This window comes from Amphiura filiformis, chromosome 7 (assembly GCF_039555335.1).
Source record: "Amphiura filiformis chromosome 7, Afil_fr2py, whole genome shotgun sequence".
NCBI classification, from domain to species: Eukaryota; Metazoa; Echinodermata; class Ophiuroidea; order Amphilepidida; family Amphiuridae; genus Amphiura; species Amphiura filiformis.
Window position 1 is genome coordinate 59,997,742 of NC_092634.1, and position 20,686 is coordinate 60,018,427.

The 20,686-nt window shown below is 35.3% G+C and overlaps 1 protein-coding gene across 1 annotated transcript in view; it reads right to left on the bottom strand.

The window, feature by feature from the left end:
• Positions 1-11,518, bottom strand: part of LOC140157981 (uncharacterized) — a 48,910-nt gene extending 37,392 nt beyond the window's left edge. Inside the window, exon 1 of the mRNA XM_072181230.1 lies at positions 11,423-11,518. Coding sequence (XP_072037331.1) covers positions 11,423-11,518 — 96 coding nt within the window. The remainder of the gene's footprint in view (positions 1-11,422) is intronic.
• Positions 11,519-20,686: the final 9,168 nt, after the last annotated feature.

A 20,686-nucleotide genomic window follows, 5' to 3' on the forward strand; every position in this document is an offset into this window, starting at 1 on the left:
TTATGCATGAGGTTTAAGAACTGTGTGACCTAACTAAACCCTCAATAATTTGGCTGAGAGGGCTTGAACATAGACTATAGCTTCAATAACATTCACCCCTAATAATACTAGGACTTCAGGGCCAGGCTTTGAGTTTTGAGGAGTGCGAGTGCTATCACACTCCTCCTCACTCCTCAAATGATCACAGGGAGTGCAATTTATCACACTCCTTAATCTTTAAGCTTACATCACATTTAAACATCACACTCCTCATTCACAAAATAACACTACTCACAAGTTTGAGGAGTGCTATTTATCACACTCCTCATTTTTCTTAACTCAAAGCCTGCTGAGACTTCCACCAATGTCAAAAATATTCATATCAGCATGTATGTTATGAGTTATATGTGACCGGACACTACGAATCAGCCGTAAAGTCGGCCCGGGCAATTTTGTTTTATTTCGTGTTTAGAAAATATATATCATAAGCTTTAAAATTAAAACGATATCCAGTAGCGGGGTTATGGTTTGTTGATCTCTGCTCCTTCAACAAAATTGTATCTTTTTTTTCGGTTCTACAGTGTGTCTCTTTTTCCACATTGCGGGTAATAAAGTCATAATTGGCGGTCATTTCAAATCATCCCCAAGTCAACGAGGTTCAGGAATGTCCTCTCATTGTTAATTTTGGTTATACATACCTAGACAAAATACAATGCAATTGTAACCCACCACTTGAACAGGATTTAGCCAAAGCATACAAAGACTAGAGCTATTTAATGATTCTACATGTAGAAGATTATTGTTCTCTTCAGCAATAGGATTATTAATTGGTTTAAACGCTATCAAATGAGAAACATGTCACGCCTAATTGCGACACCTATAAATACGACCTTCACGCACATTTTGCACTGTATCTCAGAATACAATTTGCCGAGTTTACGGCTCATTCGTCGTGTCTACTCACATATGTTATTGAGGTCATTGTTTAACATGAAAATATTCAGGGAGTATCACATTAATAGTGCTTCTCTTTGGTTGGATGACCTCTTGATGTGCACCTTGAGATGAATGGTCACTTTGTTAATTTCTGGTATACATTCATAAATTTGGTGTGTATTATGATTTGTGGTTAAGGCCGTATAAAATTAATGTTTTGGTTCTCGTCCAGAGGATTTTCATGAATTGATGAGGGAGGGAGGTGTTTTTTTTTTTTTTTTCCAACGTAAAATTAGCATTGTCAGTAGTTTTCGGTCTTCTCCAACAGTGCTCGAGGAAACGATGAGGCCCTTTTTTTTTTTTTTTTTTTCAAATGTGAGATTCTGAGGATAAACCCCTAGAGTACCACAAAAAGACTTGGAAGTGATGCTTGTTCTCTAATAAACTTATTTATATGTATGAAGATTTCATAAATCATTCCAAAGTCTAAAAAATTGAAACATCTAAAAAAAAAAAAAATCTGACAAATCCCAGAAATTGAGGAGGAGGGGACGAGAACCAAAATATTAATTTTACACGGCCTAAAGGTGACTTTTCCTTCCTTGGTTGGATATCCCGCCTTTTATCAGGCGCACCACATAAAATATGTGTAGATTTGAAGATTAACATTAAAACACCGATGCATACGAAGACGTTTGCCACACCACCACAACAATGTTCATGCAATATCAATAAAAAGTCATTGCAGAAGACCACCAGTAGTAGAAAGTACAGGAGCAGGTTAAAGTTATACAGCCACCAGTATGAAAAATATAATAAATTGAGTACATTGTACATTTAGAGCTTGTGCATGTGTGTAACATGAAATGTATGTGACTCATTTCTGGGGTTTACCAGATCACTAGTGCCAATATATAAAAGTGATAAGCATATATATATAGTACATGTACACATCAATAAACATAACAAATACCGTAGAAACCCGTCTACAAGGAATAGTAGCGACTGTGATGATAGTAAATTTCACGCTAGCGCCCTCCACAATATTATATCATTATGGAATTTGAGCAAATCATTTACCGACACAAGCAGGTATACAATGTATTATTTTATCTTTATTTCGCATCTCACGAGCATAGCTCACTTGGCAAGGCATAAGACTTTGGTTCTTTAGATCGGAAGATGGTGAGTTCGAGCCTCATCACAGTCACACAAACTTTTATAAACAAAATATTGTTCAAACTTTTCATTTATATTTTCTTGCATTTTCTAAAGACTCCTTTCGTGATCATTTTTTTTTTCATATTAAGTTTAATTTATTCTATTGTTTTTCTTTTATTGTTTCTTTTCTTTGTCTTTTTTTCTTGTTTAATTATATTTGTTCTTTATTTTGCTTTGATTCATATAATATTGGCAGGATAAGGAGAGGAGGGAACTAAAGACCCATTCAGTGATTTGCTCATCCGGACGATCGTAAAAATCATCAAAATTCACCTTTGTCATTGTCATAGATGTGGTAACATAGCCTGCTAGTGGTTCAGCAGAAAACCGTGTGACACATAATATACATTTGGCTACATTTTATTATACGATAAATACGAATTTATTAAACATGGTAACAAATATTCTCTAGCAGATCGGTTATACGATGGAACTGGTAGGCATAGGCCTATTATAAATTCGGGATATTAAATATCTTCCTGACGAGACAGATCTGCGCATGTGGTCAAAGACGATTCCTTACTAGCCACAGATCGTCCGCTGGAATAGTTGAACATGAACCATTCGCTATAATGGCTGTTGGTCGGACCTCTCATCTCTCCACATCGATTGTGACCTATAATCCCCGACATTGCCCTTATGAACTCACATCCTCGTGTTTTATTCAATACGCTGGCGAAGTTACGTAATAATCGGATTAACTACCATAGCAATAGGTGAAAACAATTTTTGAATATACCGCGTTACACTGATACGTTCAGGCGGTACCTCTTCATTGAACCATATCATGCTGCACCTGTAAGATTAGTATCTTTGAAAAGACCAGTATTGTATTCAATCTATGATTGCAGACATACACAGTACAGGTGATGAGTGTAACCTGCTTGTAGCGCAGCGCGATATGTTCAAAATTGTTTTCACCTATTGCTATGGTAATTAATCCGATTAATTACGTAACTTCACCAGCGTATAATGGCCGAATAAATTCTGACCATCACTTGGCTTGTTGGATTCGTCTATACTACAATTCGCTATCGAAGTGACGTAATAATCGCAATAACTACCATCAAGCAGATTGCACTAATCACCCGCGTATGTCACCAAACATAGATTGAATACCACTCTTTTCATAAATACTAATCTTACATGGCGAGTGATTAGCATTTCTTTGACAACTATGGTTCAATGCATAGGTGCCACGTGAACGATGAAGTGCAGGGCTATATATTCGAAATTGTATTCATCAATTGCTATGGTAGTTAATCCGATTAATTACGTCACATCGACAGCGAATAGCCTATGAGTATGGGTTCAAGTGGAACAAAAAGTAGTGTATGTCCATTGCTAGCTATGGTAATTCAGCATCGAAGTGGTTACGTAATTCTCTTGGTTACCGGATCACGCTATTTTGATATGCCTTCAAGTGCCATATACTTTGTGTGGTGATTGTTTCGATCGTGGTTCATAACTCAAGCGCGTGATCCCGTTGACATAGTAACATTACGTAACTTCGATACTGAATTAATCATGTTAGTGTTTACATCACTACTTCGGTAGAGAAGTGTGCCTTCTCTACCAACGCCTGTGATATAACAGGTGCAAGCGAAACAAAATTGAATGACCAGAATAGTTTCCTTTGTCAGATGAATTGATTGAAGTTTTTGAAGACACTCTATTCTTGATGGGACAATAGATTCAAATATGGAATAATTATTATTCCTCATCTATTTTTTTTATTGTGGCAACAGAACAATATTTATTTTGATTTCATCACAAGTCTTTCATTCTGGCGAGGGGTAGAAGATGCATATATTAAGTTCGTAAAAGGACCAAGAGTATTAACTAAATTGAACACCCCTGCAGTAAGTTGGAACAGGTTCTTGTATACAACATTAAAATGCTTAGATTAGATTTGCTTCATATATTTTCCAGCACGATGAAAGTGTTCTTGTGCGGGCTTCTTGCGGTCGGAATGCGTCATTATGGCAACAGCGGGCTAGTCGTAGGGGAAGGTACAACCCCCACGATGAGAACGCAGTTGCCATTGTCGACCGTTCTGGCAGCAAGAAAGCTAGTCTAAAAAGAGACGCGGCCACGGTGGTGGCCGGTCTTTTTGATGACACACTTATACACATAAGTAGAAACAAAATCGTGCTTAAGCCAAAAACGCACCCTACCTACCATTCCTCAAGAATTGGGATGGCACAAAGGTGCAACATAGGTTTTTATTGCAAAGACGAGGACAGACAAGTAGTTACAACACATCTGTCTAACCGTGGGTTTCGCTATTATTTTATTTTACTAGTTTCTATAAGACCACAAAATTACTAAAAAAAACTATTAAAAAAAATAAATAAATAAAAAATAAAAAAACCACCAAAAAAAACCACCTAAAATTAAAAGTAGAAAGGTAGATTTGAAGAAAGATAAAAAGAACATGTCAAAAAGTTAAAAATTAAACGAGAATGAAAAAACGGAACCGGTGCACGGACCATGCGCTCTTCAGTTCCAAAGTCTGACGCTCTATCAATTGAGCTATACGATCCTGATATACGAAACAGGCGTTATTATGTCAATACAATTGATTGGTGTTACAACATACTTAGATGGAATGCATAGCCACCCAGTGCCAGTATATATTTGCTCAAACTCCAAATACAAAAAGCAACCAATTTTATTGAGGGCGTTTCTTAGGTATATCCTTGTAGACGGGGTTTTACGGTATACTAATATCCATGAAAACCAATAATACAGAAACTGATTGTATCGCATCGCACCGAAAACAAGGGCTGTAGCGAGGCAAGCATAACAAAGGCAACATGAAACGGCTGCTGCAACTTAATTCAGCTGTGATCTAGTCCTTCAAGGAGGACCACGCTCCATTTAGTACGATAGTCCACGCCGTCAGGCGTGGGTCCATCTAGATTAGACATATCCTGACCTGGAAAGTCGAGGGAAATGTCAAACTGATTAACCACGCCTACTGACAGCTACTAATGATATTCAGCCAATCCGATTGACTAAATATCATCAATAGCTGTCAGTAGGTGTGGCTTGCCTTCCTGCTACCAGAACACTAGCTTCCAGCTTGGAATTGACACCAGTATTGCGTAACAAAATTGATTATTAACCCTCTTCAGTTGCATGTGTTAATCCTGTTATAATACTCGGTTTTCTTCTTACCCTCAGTTCACTGACCTGTAGGTTGCACACAATCAATTCCTTTTGTAATCACTACATTTAATATTGTCCTGGTTAACCTCGATTCGTTACTATTTTTGCATAGAGGTTGTGCTTGAAATTATTGATTGGCTACAAACAACGGATTTGAACCGGTGTCCTTCATCGTAATCATGGGGCAGTGCAGTCCATTCAATCAAATGTTGTCATAAACCTATTTGATCGTAGTGCATTTGTTATGTGTGTGAGACGAACTGTCTCGGTAGATTGTAATCATGCTTTTGTTGAATGGATTTGAGTAGTCCGCCATATTTACGGTATGATACGTCATATGCGCAACCTCTATTAATTGGGATAGTTGGCCTATTCGTTTAACATGTTTAAGAAAAATATAGAATTGGAGGACACACGCTTCATAGAAACTTTGGGTTTCACTCATTTATTTACTTTAATTCCTTTTCTTGAAAAAAAAAGAAGTTCAGCAAGTTCTTTCTTTCTTTCCTTCCTTCTCTCTTTCTTTCTTTCATAATTTAATACGGGCCTATAATTACATTTATTTCGTTTATCATCATGTATGTTTTATTATTAATGTGTATTCATTAATTATTCGTTTATATATTTATTTCTATTCATTAGTATTTGTTTTATTATTCATTTATTTAACATGATTATGATTATTTTCGTTGATTGATTTATATATTGCCATTGATCAGGCTTGTGTTTTTTATTCATTTTAGTCGAATTATTTGTTGATTTACTACCATTTATTTATATAAATAAAATATTTATTTATTATTTATTTACATTAAATTTATATTATTTTATTAAATCATCAATTAATTTTTCGATTGATCAATTGATCATCTCCAATCTTATTTTTGTCACGTTTTTGGCTTCAAGTTTCAGAGTATGAGTTTTGTATCCAAATTTTCAAAGGTGATTCAATAACTATACAAATGTATTGGGGTTAAAGAATTGTGCCCTTATTAAGGTAATACGAGGTATTGTTGGTCGAAGCAGCAACAAAAATGTAGGTCACAGCATCTTGCGAATGGTAGTGAGCTTTAGCAAAAATTCCATTGCTCAATTCATAGCGAGCGTGTAGAAGAATTCAAATATCACAGATGTATTTTTGTAGGTCCTGTGGTTCTTGAGTTATGTTGTAACAGAGAAGATGTAATAAAGAGGAGGGTCAACGGAATTATATCCTTGAGATAATCCCGTATGTAATCCTGTCGCATCTATTCATAGTCTTTTATTCTCAAGTAGTTAGACATCCACTTGAAATATCCTATGATGTTATGTGTGTGACCGCCCATGGTTGACCAATTTTCATTTCAGAATTGAAAATATTTCCAATGTTTCTATAAAGAATTTGTTAAAAAGTATGAAACGCGTGTGTTAAGGACCTGCTACTTGGATGGGATACCACATGTGGATAATACAAGAAAGAAATCGAGTGCTGTAAAATTTCCCCCCAAATCCACTGTTTTTTGTAAATATATAAATTTCTAATGAGAAATTTTTAGGATTTTTTTTAGATAGGTGATGATTGTTGATCATTTCTATTTAATTATTTTATGTATTTTCCTGTCATTTCCTGCCAACCTAATAAAGATATTCTGATAATTGATAACATTCTTTATCATAAATAATAGAGTCTGAAAGTGGCAACAAGTAGCAAAAATTATAATTTGCCATGGAACTTCAGTCATATTTTATCTGAAATCTGACAAGATGACAGGGTCTGCATGCATGCTGTGTATGGCATGATGACATGCACACACTGACCTATCCCTAAAAGCAGTTAGCTGCAACTTGTGTATCACACCCATCCCGGGTTCAAACCCTATTGTGGTCTTCTATTGTAAAGCTGCTAAATAAGGTGATTCATCATTTACTTTGAGTGTGCGGTCTCACACATATTCTGTTTGAGGATAGCTTGATCAACCTCCTCTTTATTACATCTTCTCTGGTTGTAAAGAGGGCTGAAACAACAACACTTTTGTAAAACGTACATAATTAACTCATTAACAACAATAAATTAAGCAGGTTTTCAAAGTATATGATTTGTAGAATGAACTTTTGCAAAACACCAAAGTGTTATTTTTCAATAATATATTGATTCAGATAATGAAAATCGATTTTTTTTGGCTGCTTCGACCAACAATACCTCGTATAGCCTTAATTATAGATGAGCATGTTGTGGATCCTAGTGTAAGACCATGAAGAGACAATTGAGAGACTGATTATAAATTGAGTGGTTGCTTGACTCGATTACTTGATTGATTGATATTTTAACACCAAGATACGGTATACCAGAGAAGATGTAATAAAGAGGAGGTTGATCAAGCTATCCTCAAACAGAATATGTGTGAGACCGCACACTCAAAGCATGGAAGAAAGAGATGAGAAGGAACCACAACGACTTCGATCGGCCAAGTTTTAATCCGCTTATCTATTGACGCATGAAAAGAAAAGCTATCAATGGTACTTACTTTCATGTATGATCCATTTACCGCGATCGATGCTTGGCAAAATCATTACTGGAAAAAATTTATAACAAACCCATCCACGAACAAACAAACGCTACCCAGAAGTAAGATTATGGAATTTCACTGATGCTCTGAACATGTATAGTAGCTTTGTTTTGGGATCTACAGTCAAACTGTTTTCTTGATCGTGTTGTGTAGAAAATGTCCTATAAAACATCGAAAAGGTAATCAAAATCGGCCGTTTTTTGCTGAGTTTCATCTTTAGCAAATAAGGTAAGATTTTGGTGAATTTTTCGATGAAAAATAGATGTAAAATGTTCTTAAATAATGCACAATGTTCCGGTTGAGTCCGGTACATAAAGCCTGTTTAATTTAATAGTTTATATGTGTATAATCGTAACTAGCTAACTCGTTTCAGTGCCAAAGACTGCCAACTCTGAGAAAAAAGTCATCAAAGTTCGGAAAAATTGGGCAAAATGGAAGAAAAAGATGTAGGCCATCAATGACCGATGATCACGTCACCAAAGAAAATCCTATAGGGTGCTTGCACGGAAGGTCATTAGTTCAAATCATCCTTCACACACGCTCCAGAAGACATGCAAATACATGGAATACAATACCAATCACCTATTTAACGCGGGGTATTGATCAAAGTAAATCCTCATGAATAACAATGTCAACTAAATGTCGGTAAAGGGAGTGTACAAAGTGAATGCGTTCGTTGTGGTTCCTTCTGATCTCTTTCTTCCATGCTCAAAGTAAATGATGAATCACCTTATTTAGCAGCTTTACAATAGAAGACCACAATAGGGTTTGAACCCGGGATGGGTGTGATACACAAGTTGCAGCTAACTGCTTTTAGGGATAGGTCAGTGTGTGCATGTCATCATGCCATACACAGCATGCATGCAGACCCTGTCATCTTGTCAGATTTCAGATAAAATATGACTGAAGTTCCATGGCAAATTATAATTTTTGCTACTTGTTGCCACTTTCAGACTCTATTATTTATGATAAAGAATGTTATCAATTATCAGAATATCTTTATTAGGTTGGCAGGAAATGACAGGAAAATACATAAAATAATTAAATAGAAATGATCAACAATCATCACCTATCTAAAAAAAATCCTAAAAATTTCTTCATTAGAAATTTATATATTTACAAAAAACAGTGGATTTGGGGGGAAATTTTACAGCACTCGATTTCTTTCTTGTATTATCCACATGTGGTATCCCATCCAAGTAGCAGGTCCTTAACACACGCGTTTCATACTTTTTAACAAATTCTTTATAGAAACATTGGAAATATTTTCAATTCTGAAATGAAAATTGGTCAACCATGGGCGGTCACACACATAACATCATAGGATATTTCAAGTGGATGTCTAACTACTTGAGAATAAAAGACTATGAATAGATGCGACAGGATTACATACGGGATTATCTCAAGGATATAATTCCGTTGACCCTCCTCTTTATTACATCTTCTCTGGGTATACATTAATTGCGAGACTACAATGTAATTTGTTAATAATTGATCGATTAATCGAACGAATGATTATTGATTGATGCTTGATGAGTAGTTCAATGATTGACTGACTATTAATTCATCGATATATCAATCTAATAAGTTATTGTGATTCTATTATATTATATTATTATATTGATTGATTGGATGACCATATCAATTAATTGATTAATCAATCAATTCAATAATGATTCTGATTGTTTTCTTGATTGTTTGTTGAACACTTATTGGACGGATCGTTGGTTGAATGAACCAACGATTGAGTGATTAATCAAAGAATCCCTTGAACTTGAAGAACAGTTTGCATCCATTTTTCGAAAATCGGAGTAGCCTAACTTTTAATTTTTCACCCCTAGCGTGCAAATTGACCTTGGACCTGTCGAACCTCAAAACTCAATATGTCCTACGTGCGCAAATAATGTTACACTTTTGTGATCCTTAGACCCAGACAAATAATTTGACACGTTTTTAGTGAATTTGGAGCATGTTTAATTTTTGTCCCCTATGACATGAGCATGTAGGGTGTTTGAGGGTCTTTTTTGAGGGTCACGGAGTTCCAATATATATATATAGCTTGGTAGACAAGAGTTTTGAATTCAGCATACCCGAATTAAACAAAACAATTTGGTTGCCAGCTTTTACGCGAACTTGCCGCTTGATGCTTAAATAAGCACATTTCCAAAATAGAGCCAGACTAATTTAACAACACTGATTTTACAAAATAAATCAATATGATATCACGATTTAGGCCCACACTGGTCGAAACCCAGCTACTTCAAAAGTGTGAAGTGTTTTGATCCATGCAATCTCAAATCAATCGATTGAGATGACTAGCGTACTCGTCCCAGTTACATAACAGATGCGGTTAATAATGGGCGGGGTTACCAACCATATTTGGAGTTATTACGTTGTCATTAACTGGGTTGGTTCAGGTCACTGCTTATGGTAATTCGAGTGCGCTGCTGGGGGTAGAGCACCAATCTATAAGGACCAACGCCTGACGGCGTTGATTATAGTGCTAAATAGTGCGTTGGTCCTGTATGGACTACTGTGATCCGATACAAGGTAGCATAAAAAAACCCAAAAAAAACAACATACAATCAAAAGCATTTTACGACAATACAATGCCGAAATGCTTTAGTAAGCAATAAATACAATGATCTATTGCAATGGTGAAAAAAGAACATATTACATGCAAAGCATTTCTGAAAATACTCACATAGGTGTGTGAACTCTGATGTCGTTTAAGGCAATGTCGTTTAAGGCAACCTGTAAAACATTTAATTTTGTAACAGTAATGACACTAATGTTGCTTCTCTTTAGTGGAGTTATGATGTGTTTTTAGACCACTATTATCTGAAAAACATTTCTTACAATAACTCACACTAAAACTCAAACTGTGTAGACTCTCATCCATCTGGGTATGTTGAAGATTTAATTTAAATCTGGTCAACCAGACATACCTATTTTGACGGACGAACCGACGTTGCGACTGAAACCTTCAGTCTTCACCTGGGTTGTGATGCAAATGACCTTGAGTACCGGACACTTCCTGTATTGATGACAATCGACGAGGAATGTCCTTTATGATCCTGTCCCAGCCGTGTGAAGTTCTGACCCACGATACCACACTTCATGAACGGACAAACTTATCTCCTGATCAATTATGTGAACCACTTAGTCTCTGTTTAGATAACACCTACTTTTCGTAGAGTGGAAATTTCTACCAACAATGTCATGGATGTTCCATGGGTTCGCCTGTCTCACCGATTATCGCTAACTTGTATATGGAAAGATTTGAACGCATTGCTTTGTCAACGTTTCCCGGTATAGCGCCATCTAGATGGTATCGTTACGTGGATGATACTTGAATTTTAATTAAATCCAACGAACTTGATAGGTTTTTCAACCACATCAATCAAATTGATCCCCATATCAAGTTCACGCAGGAAGGATGGTCAAATAACAAACTCGCGTTTCTTGACTGTTTAGTGTCCGTGGAAGAAGATCGCTCCCTTACTTTGTCTGTTTATCGAAAACAGACACACACGGACCAATACCTACAATTTTGTTCCAATCACCCGCTCATTCAGAAACTCGGCGTAGTCAACACCTTGTTCCATAGAGCTGAGTCGATCATCACCAAAGACTCCGACAAGGTCGCTGTACATCAACATCTTCGCAAAGCGCTGGGTAACTGGCTACCAGGACTGGGCCATAAACAAGGCCTTAAACAAGGACAACAGTAAACCCACTGCCAATAGCACGAATCAGATGGGGAGACCAACAAGTATTACCATCCCATATCACGGAGATTTATCGGAAAAACTCAAAAGAATTGATCGCGACCACGGAATTACCACCCACTTTAAACCCACGAACACGATCCGCAAGTCCTTAGTGCATCCCAATGACAAACAGCCCAAGGGGAGGATCAGTGGAGTGGTTTCCGGGTCCGCTGTTCTGAAGAGCAAGCCTGTCAAGACTCTTACACAGGTGAAACCGCCCAACCTCTTCACAATCGCATGTTACAACATCGCAGAGCCAGCTCAAGTGGGAACGACTCATCAGTGTTCTTACATCTGAAAGCCACCGGACACCATTTTCACACCAAGGATGTCCGAATCCTAGATCGCGAGTATCGTTGGTTTGAGCGTGGAGTGAAAGAGGCAATCTGGGTGAGGGCTGAGCAACCATCCCTCAACCGCGGTGGAGGCGTCCGGGACAAACTATCACACGGCTGGGACAGGATCATAAAGGGACATTCCTCGTCGATTGTCGTCATTTGCATCACAACCCAGCTGAAGACGGATGGTTTCAGTCGCAACGTCGGTTCTTCCGTCAAAATAGGTATGTCTGGTTGACCAGATTGAAGTTGACATTTGCTTCCAAAACATTTCTGACAAATTTCACACGAATTTTTCTCAGGGTAAATTTCAGTGAGGTGAGTTTTGAAACTACAATGTGGAAACAATTCTGAGCAATACTCACAATGATAGGATTTCTTTTTACTGTTAACTTGAATGTGTTGGTTTAAACAATTAGAATTTGCAAAACTTTTTTGACAAACCTCACACTTACAAAGTACCTTATCGATGGTGCCTATAATCGTACTTACAGCAATACTATTGCATTTATGAATTTTACACACAAGTGTGCTATAAGAGCATCGCTGCCATCAATATATTTCAAACACACTGTACACTGTACACTGATACATATACATGGCTTGTTGCACATGATTTGATGTGGTTTAGAAGGTCATCGTTATTATCAAAACCTTTCGAACAGGTTTACATTGGTGCAAAGCGGTTTTGGTATATCTTTGAAGAACACAATTTTTCGGCAAGTTTCTCCGACGATCCACATATTCTTTGTTTTTACAAACACGTACATATTTCCTCATATGTCTTCCGACATGGGTTTTCAATTTGTTCATAGAATGAAGATTTATTGTACAAAATTTACATCGGAATGGTTTCATCAATCTCATTAATTTCATTGGTCTTGATGTCAATATGTATAATACTCAAAATAACCTTTCTCGATGAATGCAATATGTCGAATCAAAACTGCATACCTCAAATCAACAAACGAGCACAATATACATTTGTCCTTAAGGGCTGGGGTATGAACGTTTGGACAGTATTTATTTTGGGACATTAGAGCACATCAGACATATCGAATTGCATTCTGAATACGAAGAATGTCATTCTGATATCAAATAATTTTGAATTTTGAAATTCGCAATTTAATACACATTTTATGGCAAATCATTAAAAATTGATATTTTTGATATTTAACAGTACTTGAAGTAAACTTTATAAATCTGATGATTTATACTTAAAGTGTATGTAGGTGGGTTGAAAAGCCGACGATCAATTGAAAATTTTGACCTTTCGTATTGAAGATATGGATTTTTTTCCCAAAACACCAAAAAAATTAGGTCTTTTGGGAAAAAAATCCATATCTTCAATATGAAAGGTCAAAATTTTCAATTGACCGTCGGCTTTTCCTCCCTACATACACTTTAAAATATATCATTAGATTTATATAATTTACTTCGAGGACTGTTATATATCAAAAATTCGAAAAATATCAAATTTTTATAATTTGTCATAAAATTTGTATTATATTGTGATTTTCAAAAATGAAAATTATTTGATATCAGAAAGACATGCTTCGTATTCAGAATACAATTCGATAGGTCTGAGGTGCTCTCATGTGCCACAAAAAATACTATCGAAACGCAATAAACGCTCATTTTAGATCCCTTAAGTGAAGATAATTCCTCTTCACAGGTTTCTAGCTGTATTCATTCATTCATATTCATTCATATTTTATTTCCATAAAAATCAAAGACATTACAAAAATATATATAAAACACGGTACATATGGAGGAAAAGGCTGGAAGACCAAAAAGGTCTGAAAGTTAGCCTTTCCTGAAATCAAATGAAATTAACAAAATAAATCAACATTACATAACATAACCAAAAGACAAGGGAAGGGGAGAGGGGGGTGCTCACGAAAAAGATTAATTATATTTAGAGATCAGTTTTGTTTTGAATTGATTACGGAAATGTTTAACAGATTTTGAAGCTTTCAGATTTTTATCTAAAGAATTCCAAAGAATGGGACCTCTTGTACGTATAGCATGATCAGAAAAGACTTTCTTATTTTTGGTTAGATTTAGGTCATTTACATATCGTGTCTTGTAGTTATGTATGTCAGAACGTTTGGTAAAATAATTATCAAATGAACAGGGCAGCTCATTTATAGAGTGCCTGTACATGAATGTACCTAATTCCAGTGTGTACATATCTTCAACTTTTAATATGTTATAATTAGCAAACAATGGCACTGTGTGGTCTCTATAGTGAACGTTTGCCACCGTTCTAATAGCCCATTTTGAATTTTTACAATTTTATTTAAGTAAGTTTTACATGTATTTCCCCATAAAAGTACTCCATAATTCAAATAAGGCAATATTAACGTACAATAAAGTGTAAATAAAATACGACTTGGAACAAAATGTTTCAATTTATTCATGACACCGACATTTCTTGAAATTGTTCTAGATACGCAATCTATGTGACATTTCCAAGTGAGACATTCGTCTATTAGTACACCAAGGAATTTAGTTTGATGCACTCTTTCTAAAGCCGTGTAATCTAGTGTGATTTGCAGGTCTTGATTCATCGATGTCATTTTGGGTGTGCCAAGTATCATGTAATTTGTTTTGGTAGCATTAATTGACAATTTATTAGCTTTAAACCAATTGCTTACTTCCTTTAACTCTTCATTAACAAGGTTTGTCTGGCGTTCTACGTTTTTATGGGAGTATAAAATGGTGGTATCGTCTGCAAAAGGACGAATTCAGTACTTTAGATGCATTAGTTATATCATTAACATAGAGTATAAATAGAAGTGGCCCCAGGATTGATCCTTGTGGAACACCACATATAATATCGTGTGATTCTGATTCATAAGAATTGTAATAAACATATTGTTTTCTGTTACTTAGATAATTTCTGAACCATTCTAACACAATACCACGAAAGCCATAGTGTTCTAATTTATGTAAGAGTATGTTATGATCGATTGTATCAAAGGCTTTTGATAAGTCCAGAAATATTCCAATAGTTGTTTCGTTTCTTTCAACTGCTGCAGTAACTTTGTCTACCATTTGCTCTATAGCCATAAAGGTGGAATGTTTTGACCGAAAGCCAAATTGTTTGGGGTTAAGGATTTGCTTATTGTCAATGTAATCCGTACATCTGTTAAAAACCAACCTTTCAAGATTTTTTGAAAAACACGGTAGGAGAGAAACTGGACGATAGTTTGAGAATGCCTCGGCATCATCTTTTTTGTATAATGGTATGACTTTTGCTATTTTTAATTTATCAGGAACAATCCCAGTAGATATAGACAAATTAAATATCATATTAAGAGGTTTGGCAATTTCATTACACACTTTTTTAATGATTAGATTGCCAATATTGTCATGGCCTCCACCTTTGTTTATGTCGAATTTATCAATTATTTTTACAATATCGGATTCAACAATAGGCTTCATATACATATTACTGGTCTTGTTTTCATTGAGATAAGCGAAATATTGCTTTCCTGTGTTTTGGATATTTGATGCAAGCTTAGGGCCTACGTTTACGAAAAAGTCATTGAACTGATTTGATATTTCTTTAGGATTGGTAATAGAACTGCCATCTTCAGCTTTAAATTTGCTCTGTGCAGATTGTTTCTTTCCTCGTCCAATAATATTATTAATTGTTTTCCATGTTTGCTTCATATTATTTTTAGCATGCTCAAACTTGGTAAAGAAGTATTTGCGTTTTGATTTTCGAATAAGCATTTGCAACTTATTTTTATATGTTTTGAATATTTGAAATTGTTTGTCGTTTGGAGATTGAATGTATTGTTTATATAACATATTCTTTTTGTTAATACTTTTTAACAATCCCTTCGTAATCCATGGCGATATTGGTTCTTTTCTTCTATTACCAGTACATTTCTTTAACGGAATACACGCGTCGTAAAGCGTATTAAAGGTGTCAATGAATTTATTATGCATCAATATTATCAAGAATTTCACCCCATTTAACGTCGGATAGTTTTGTTTTAAATTTATCAATATTCTTATTATTATGATTTCTTTTATATATAACGTCTTTCGTTTTACACTTTTGATTTTCTACTTCGAGGTTGGTTGATAAAGTAGTTGGAAAGTGGTCACTTATGTCAGTAATCATAATTGTTGATTTGATAATATTGTCATTATTTGTAAGGATATTATCAATAATTGTAGCAGTTGATTCTGTGATTCTTGTTGGTTTATAAATAGTAGGTATTAATGAATAGGAGTAAAGAAGTTCAAGGTAATCATGAGTAGGTCTGTCACTGTCTACTTTAAGTAAATCGATGTTAAAATCACCCATAATATAAATATGTTTTTTATCCAAAGTTAACTTCTTTAAAATAGGGTCAATGTCTGTAATGAAATTATCGATTGAAGTGTGTGCTCTATATAATACTCCCACTAACACATTCTGATTAGATTTACATTCAATTTCAATAAAACAAGATTCAAAATTTGAATTGGCATGACAAAGATCTTTTCTGAGTTTATACTTTACTTTATCAGAAACATACATGCAGACACCACCTTTTTCCCGACCAGTCCTGTTCATATATTCCAAATTATATCCAGGAATATTAAAATAATCATGAGGTTTATCTTTCAAATGAGTCTCGGAAATACCAATTACACTGAAATGTTGGTCCAATGTATTTAAATAATTTTTGAGTTTGTCGAAATTTTTTGACACGCTTCTGATATTGGCATTTAGTATATTAAATTTTCCACGACTTGCATCAGGATCTGAACAGAACTGTGCAGGGGTAACATATGAGCATTCGTGCATATCACAGTTTGCACTGTTTACAATATCATTATAATTTTTTTTTTTATTATTGCAATCTAGTGTTAGGGGATTAAAAATCATCTTATCATATTTTTCTAGGTCTACATCTTTTATATTTTTTTAACGTGGGGGACTGGTTTAAATCGTATACTTCAGCCTCAATGTCAGAATTTGAATTGTCACAATTATCAGAAGGCCTACTGCAGTTCTGACAAATCCATTCCTTGGGATTTAGAACTTTCAATTGTTTTGGTTTTAAAAGAGTACACTTTTTATGAACATAACCGTTACATAATTTACATGATATATCCTTGTGACATTGGTTTACAGTTTTTGAGCACTTTACACATACATCTTTAACAGGCATAAAAAACAAAACAAAGAACAACAAAAATAATGGCTAAAATTTAAATGCCAACTATGCAATGAAGAACACTAGCTGACAAATATTTGTAATAAGTGATTAAACAAATAGTTACTCAGATTGAAAGAAGAAAAAAGGCCAACGACCCGGCAGCAGAAACAGCTAAATTCCTTCAGAAATAGAAGTAATGAGCCGTGATGGTGATATAAACTGATAAAGAATACATAATTATGTCATCTATTGAATTTCAATGATTTTGATATACTTCTGTTTTGCAAGCATCCCAAGTGTTATTGATCAACAATACAGTCAGCCGCCTGGACAACCAATTCTTTAGAAATGCTTAGTCGCGCTAAAAAGTCGATCGATACATGTAAAAATCAGCACAATTCAGAGATACACCTTTTTGCTATGAAATTAATTTTCTCGGTCAAATATAAAGCAATATTTTTTTTTCTTCAGTAATGTCAGTTAAAAACTTGGTGCTTGGATATACATTTTTTAAAAATCCTGGTGTTAAAATTAAGCATCAAATTGTGTCTTTTAGTGTGATATTTTTGATTTTTATAGGCCTTGAATTCACCTGCGAGCTTTTTACGGAATTCATGTTTTAGCGTCTCAAACTAACATAGTTTGCTAAAGAAAGATATTTCCCACCTCTGTAAAGCACATCGTGTGGGTCTATATGTTATAGTTTTGTCAGAATTTCCGTTTTTGTTTTACCCCTTTTCCATTCATGCTCCGAAAATGTAAAAATAAGTAAAAGTAGGTAATGGTGAGTACTTTTATCTCGAGAGCAACCAGCAGAAATAGTCGATATTTCCTTTGTTGTTATCCAGGTCAATTTTTCATTGAAAGCAAATTGCCCGACCAGCGATTAAATCCCCAATTGGGTGTTCTGGTTAAACATGATCAGTAGGAGCGCTATAGGTCTGGGAATTTCTTTGCTATATTGAAGTTCTGGCAACACTATAGCCATGCCGGTATTCCTATTAAACCCAGGGATATCGATCCACAATGCTAGTACTAGCCTTAGATTTCACGTGTTGATTTTGAAATTTTTTCAGCCGACAGTGAAAGATGGTGAAATCAAAACGGAAATTCTGACAAAACTATGATACATCGCTCACGGTGATGTGCGTTAGAAAGTTGGGAAAAATCCTTCATTAGCGAACTATCTTACTTTGAAAAGCTAAAGGTTGATCCAAAAAAAGGCTCGCGGGCAGAGTTTAAGCCTATCAAAATCGAAAATCTTACACTAAATGACTAAATTTCACGCCTAAGTTTAACATTAGGATTTTTAAAAAAAATACAGTATCAAGCACTACAGTTTTTCCTGACATTTACTGAAACAATGAAAAGGATTGCTTTTCATTTGGCCGAGAAAATTAATTTTACAATGAAAAGGTGTAACGCAAAATTTAGCTCATTTCAACACCAAATTCGATCGTTTGTATTGCCTCATTAAATGACTGAGTGAGCCTTGCAGAACAAAAGAATCGGTTGTCCAGGTTGCTAACTGAATACTAAATTAGAATTCATGATTAATGGAAACGAGAAGGCATTTTGTATACTGGTGAATTTAAGCAATTACTGCCGCCATTTTGAAAGTCGTTGAGAAACATATTTTTAGATCACAATTTTAAACAATAATGTTTTAAATAATAGTAATAATAATAGAATTATATGTAACAAACTTATTCTTTACTAGATGTCTTATAACATAATAATTGTGTTTCATGAGTCAACTAAATCGACATCTTACATTATTTTAATGATATTTCTGCAAGACAAATATATAATTATGTACATTAAGCAAGCCTTTGGCCATTATGAAATGTTTTATAAAATATAGACAAATGTCTCAAGATTTCAACTCATCTTGCTGTTGGCCATCGTTTTGCCCTGATGATGGCGACTCATCTGGCTGTTGGTCTTCGTTGTGCCCCGATGATGCTGACTCATCTTGCTGCTGGTCATCGTTGTGCCCTGATGATGCATAGACACGACCTGAAGATTCTTCGTAGATTCTATGGAGTAAACTTGAGTGTGTGATAGCAACTTTTCTTCCCTTGGCTTCACCTTCATGTTTCACCAATACCATTACTCTACCGTTCCATGACCAAACTGACTTAACATGTCTGCATTGATGCATAAGATCCTGGGCTCTTTTCAGTAAGGCTTGGGTATATGGTGTGAGGAGGTCATTCGCTCCTATTTTGCTTCCTTTTAGATTTCTTCGGTTTGTCATGAAGATTTGTTTCTTATTGTATCTAGCAAACTTAACCACAATTGGTCTTGGTTTACCTACATATGACTTTCCGATGCGGTGGGATCTATCGAGATCATCTTCTTCAAGTTGTATTTTCATGGTGTCTGTAGCTAATTTGACAATGATCTCATCTGTGTTTTCTTTAGTTTGTTCAGGGACTCCAGTTAGCACCACACAGTTTCTTCGCGTATATTGCTGTAGGTCTTCAATTGTGTCTGCCTGTTTGAACACTTTACCTCTAATATCAGCGATGTCCATTGATTGATGCATATTTTTTCTGTCCTGATCATCCATTTTACACTTAAAATCATGGTTATCTCCTTTAAGTTTGTCCACCTCTTCTTTCAAGTCAGTCACTTCAGTTCGCAAGTTTTCGACGACTGTTTCAAGATGATTTAATTTGTCCGAAACTGCTTCACTTATTAGATTTTTGAAATAAGATTTGAATTCATCGTTGCTTATCAGCTCGCTAACAAATTCCGAAGACGTTGTAGATGTCATGTCGATACTGTGATATTATAGTGATGAAGATATCAAGTACATATTAAAAGTTTATTCCGAAACTCGCTGATACTATAGGCGGTGCAGTGTTGTTTTTGACCGCCGAAGCTGCCGGGTAGTTGACCCTTTATTCTTGTATTTTTGTATTTATCCAACTGATGCTTGGTAACTGTCCTACAGCAGATCAAAATACCTGAAATAGAAACAAAACTTTATTGCAATCATTGTATAGGATCCCCAACTTATTTTTTAACTAAATCTTTTATTGGTGGCCTTATTTGTTTTACACATGTGGACTAATTTATAGCATCACACATCATTGTGTTCAGTCACAGTGACCGGTAAAAATGAGGGCGTTTAACAGGCGGCATAGGACACGCAACACGTGACGTTCGAGGCTGGCGAAAATACAAAGCTGACAACCCCATTCAAATTATACGGTTAGCAGTTATAAATTGAAAAACAACATACTTACAGTGCAGTACTTACATTGTCGTACCCCAACGGTTTTAGAGTAAAATAATTTTGCTTTGACACCACATAACAAATTTAGAATTGTTTGTGAAGATTTCATGATTATGTGTTAATCCAATGGCGACGTCAAAAATGACGATATCGCATCCACCATCATCTGCATCCAAGTCCATAGCAGACAGGTTTAATTCACATGAATATCACATGAAAAAATCCAACTTTAAAACGGCTTCTTTTTTACATAAGGAATATATTAATGTGTGACGCTATAAATTGGTCCACATCACATGTGTGA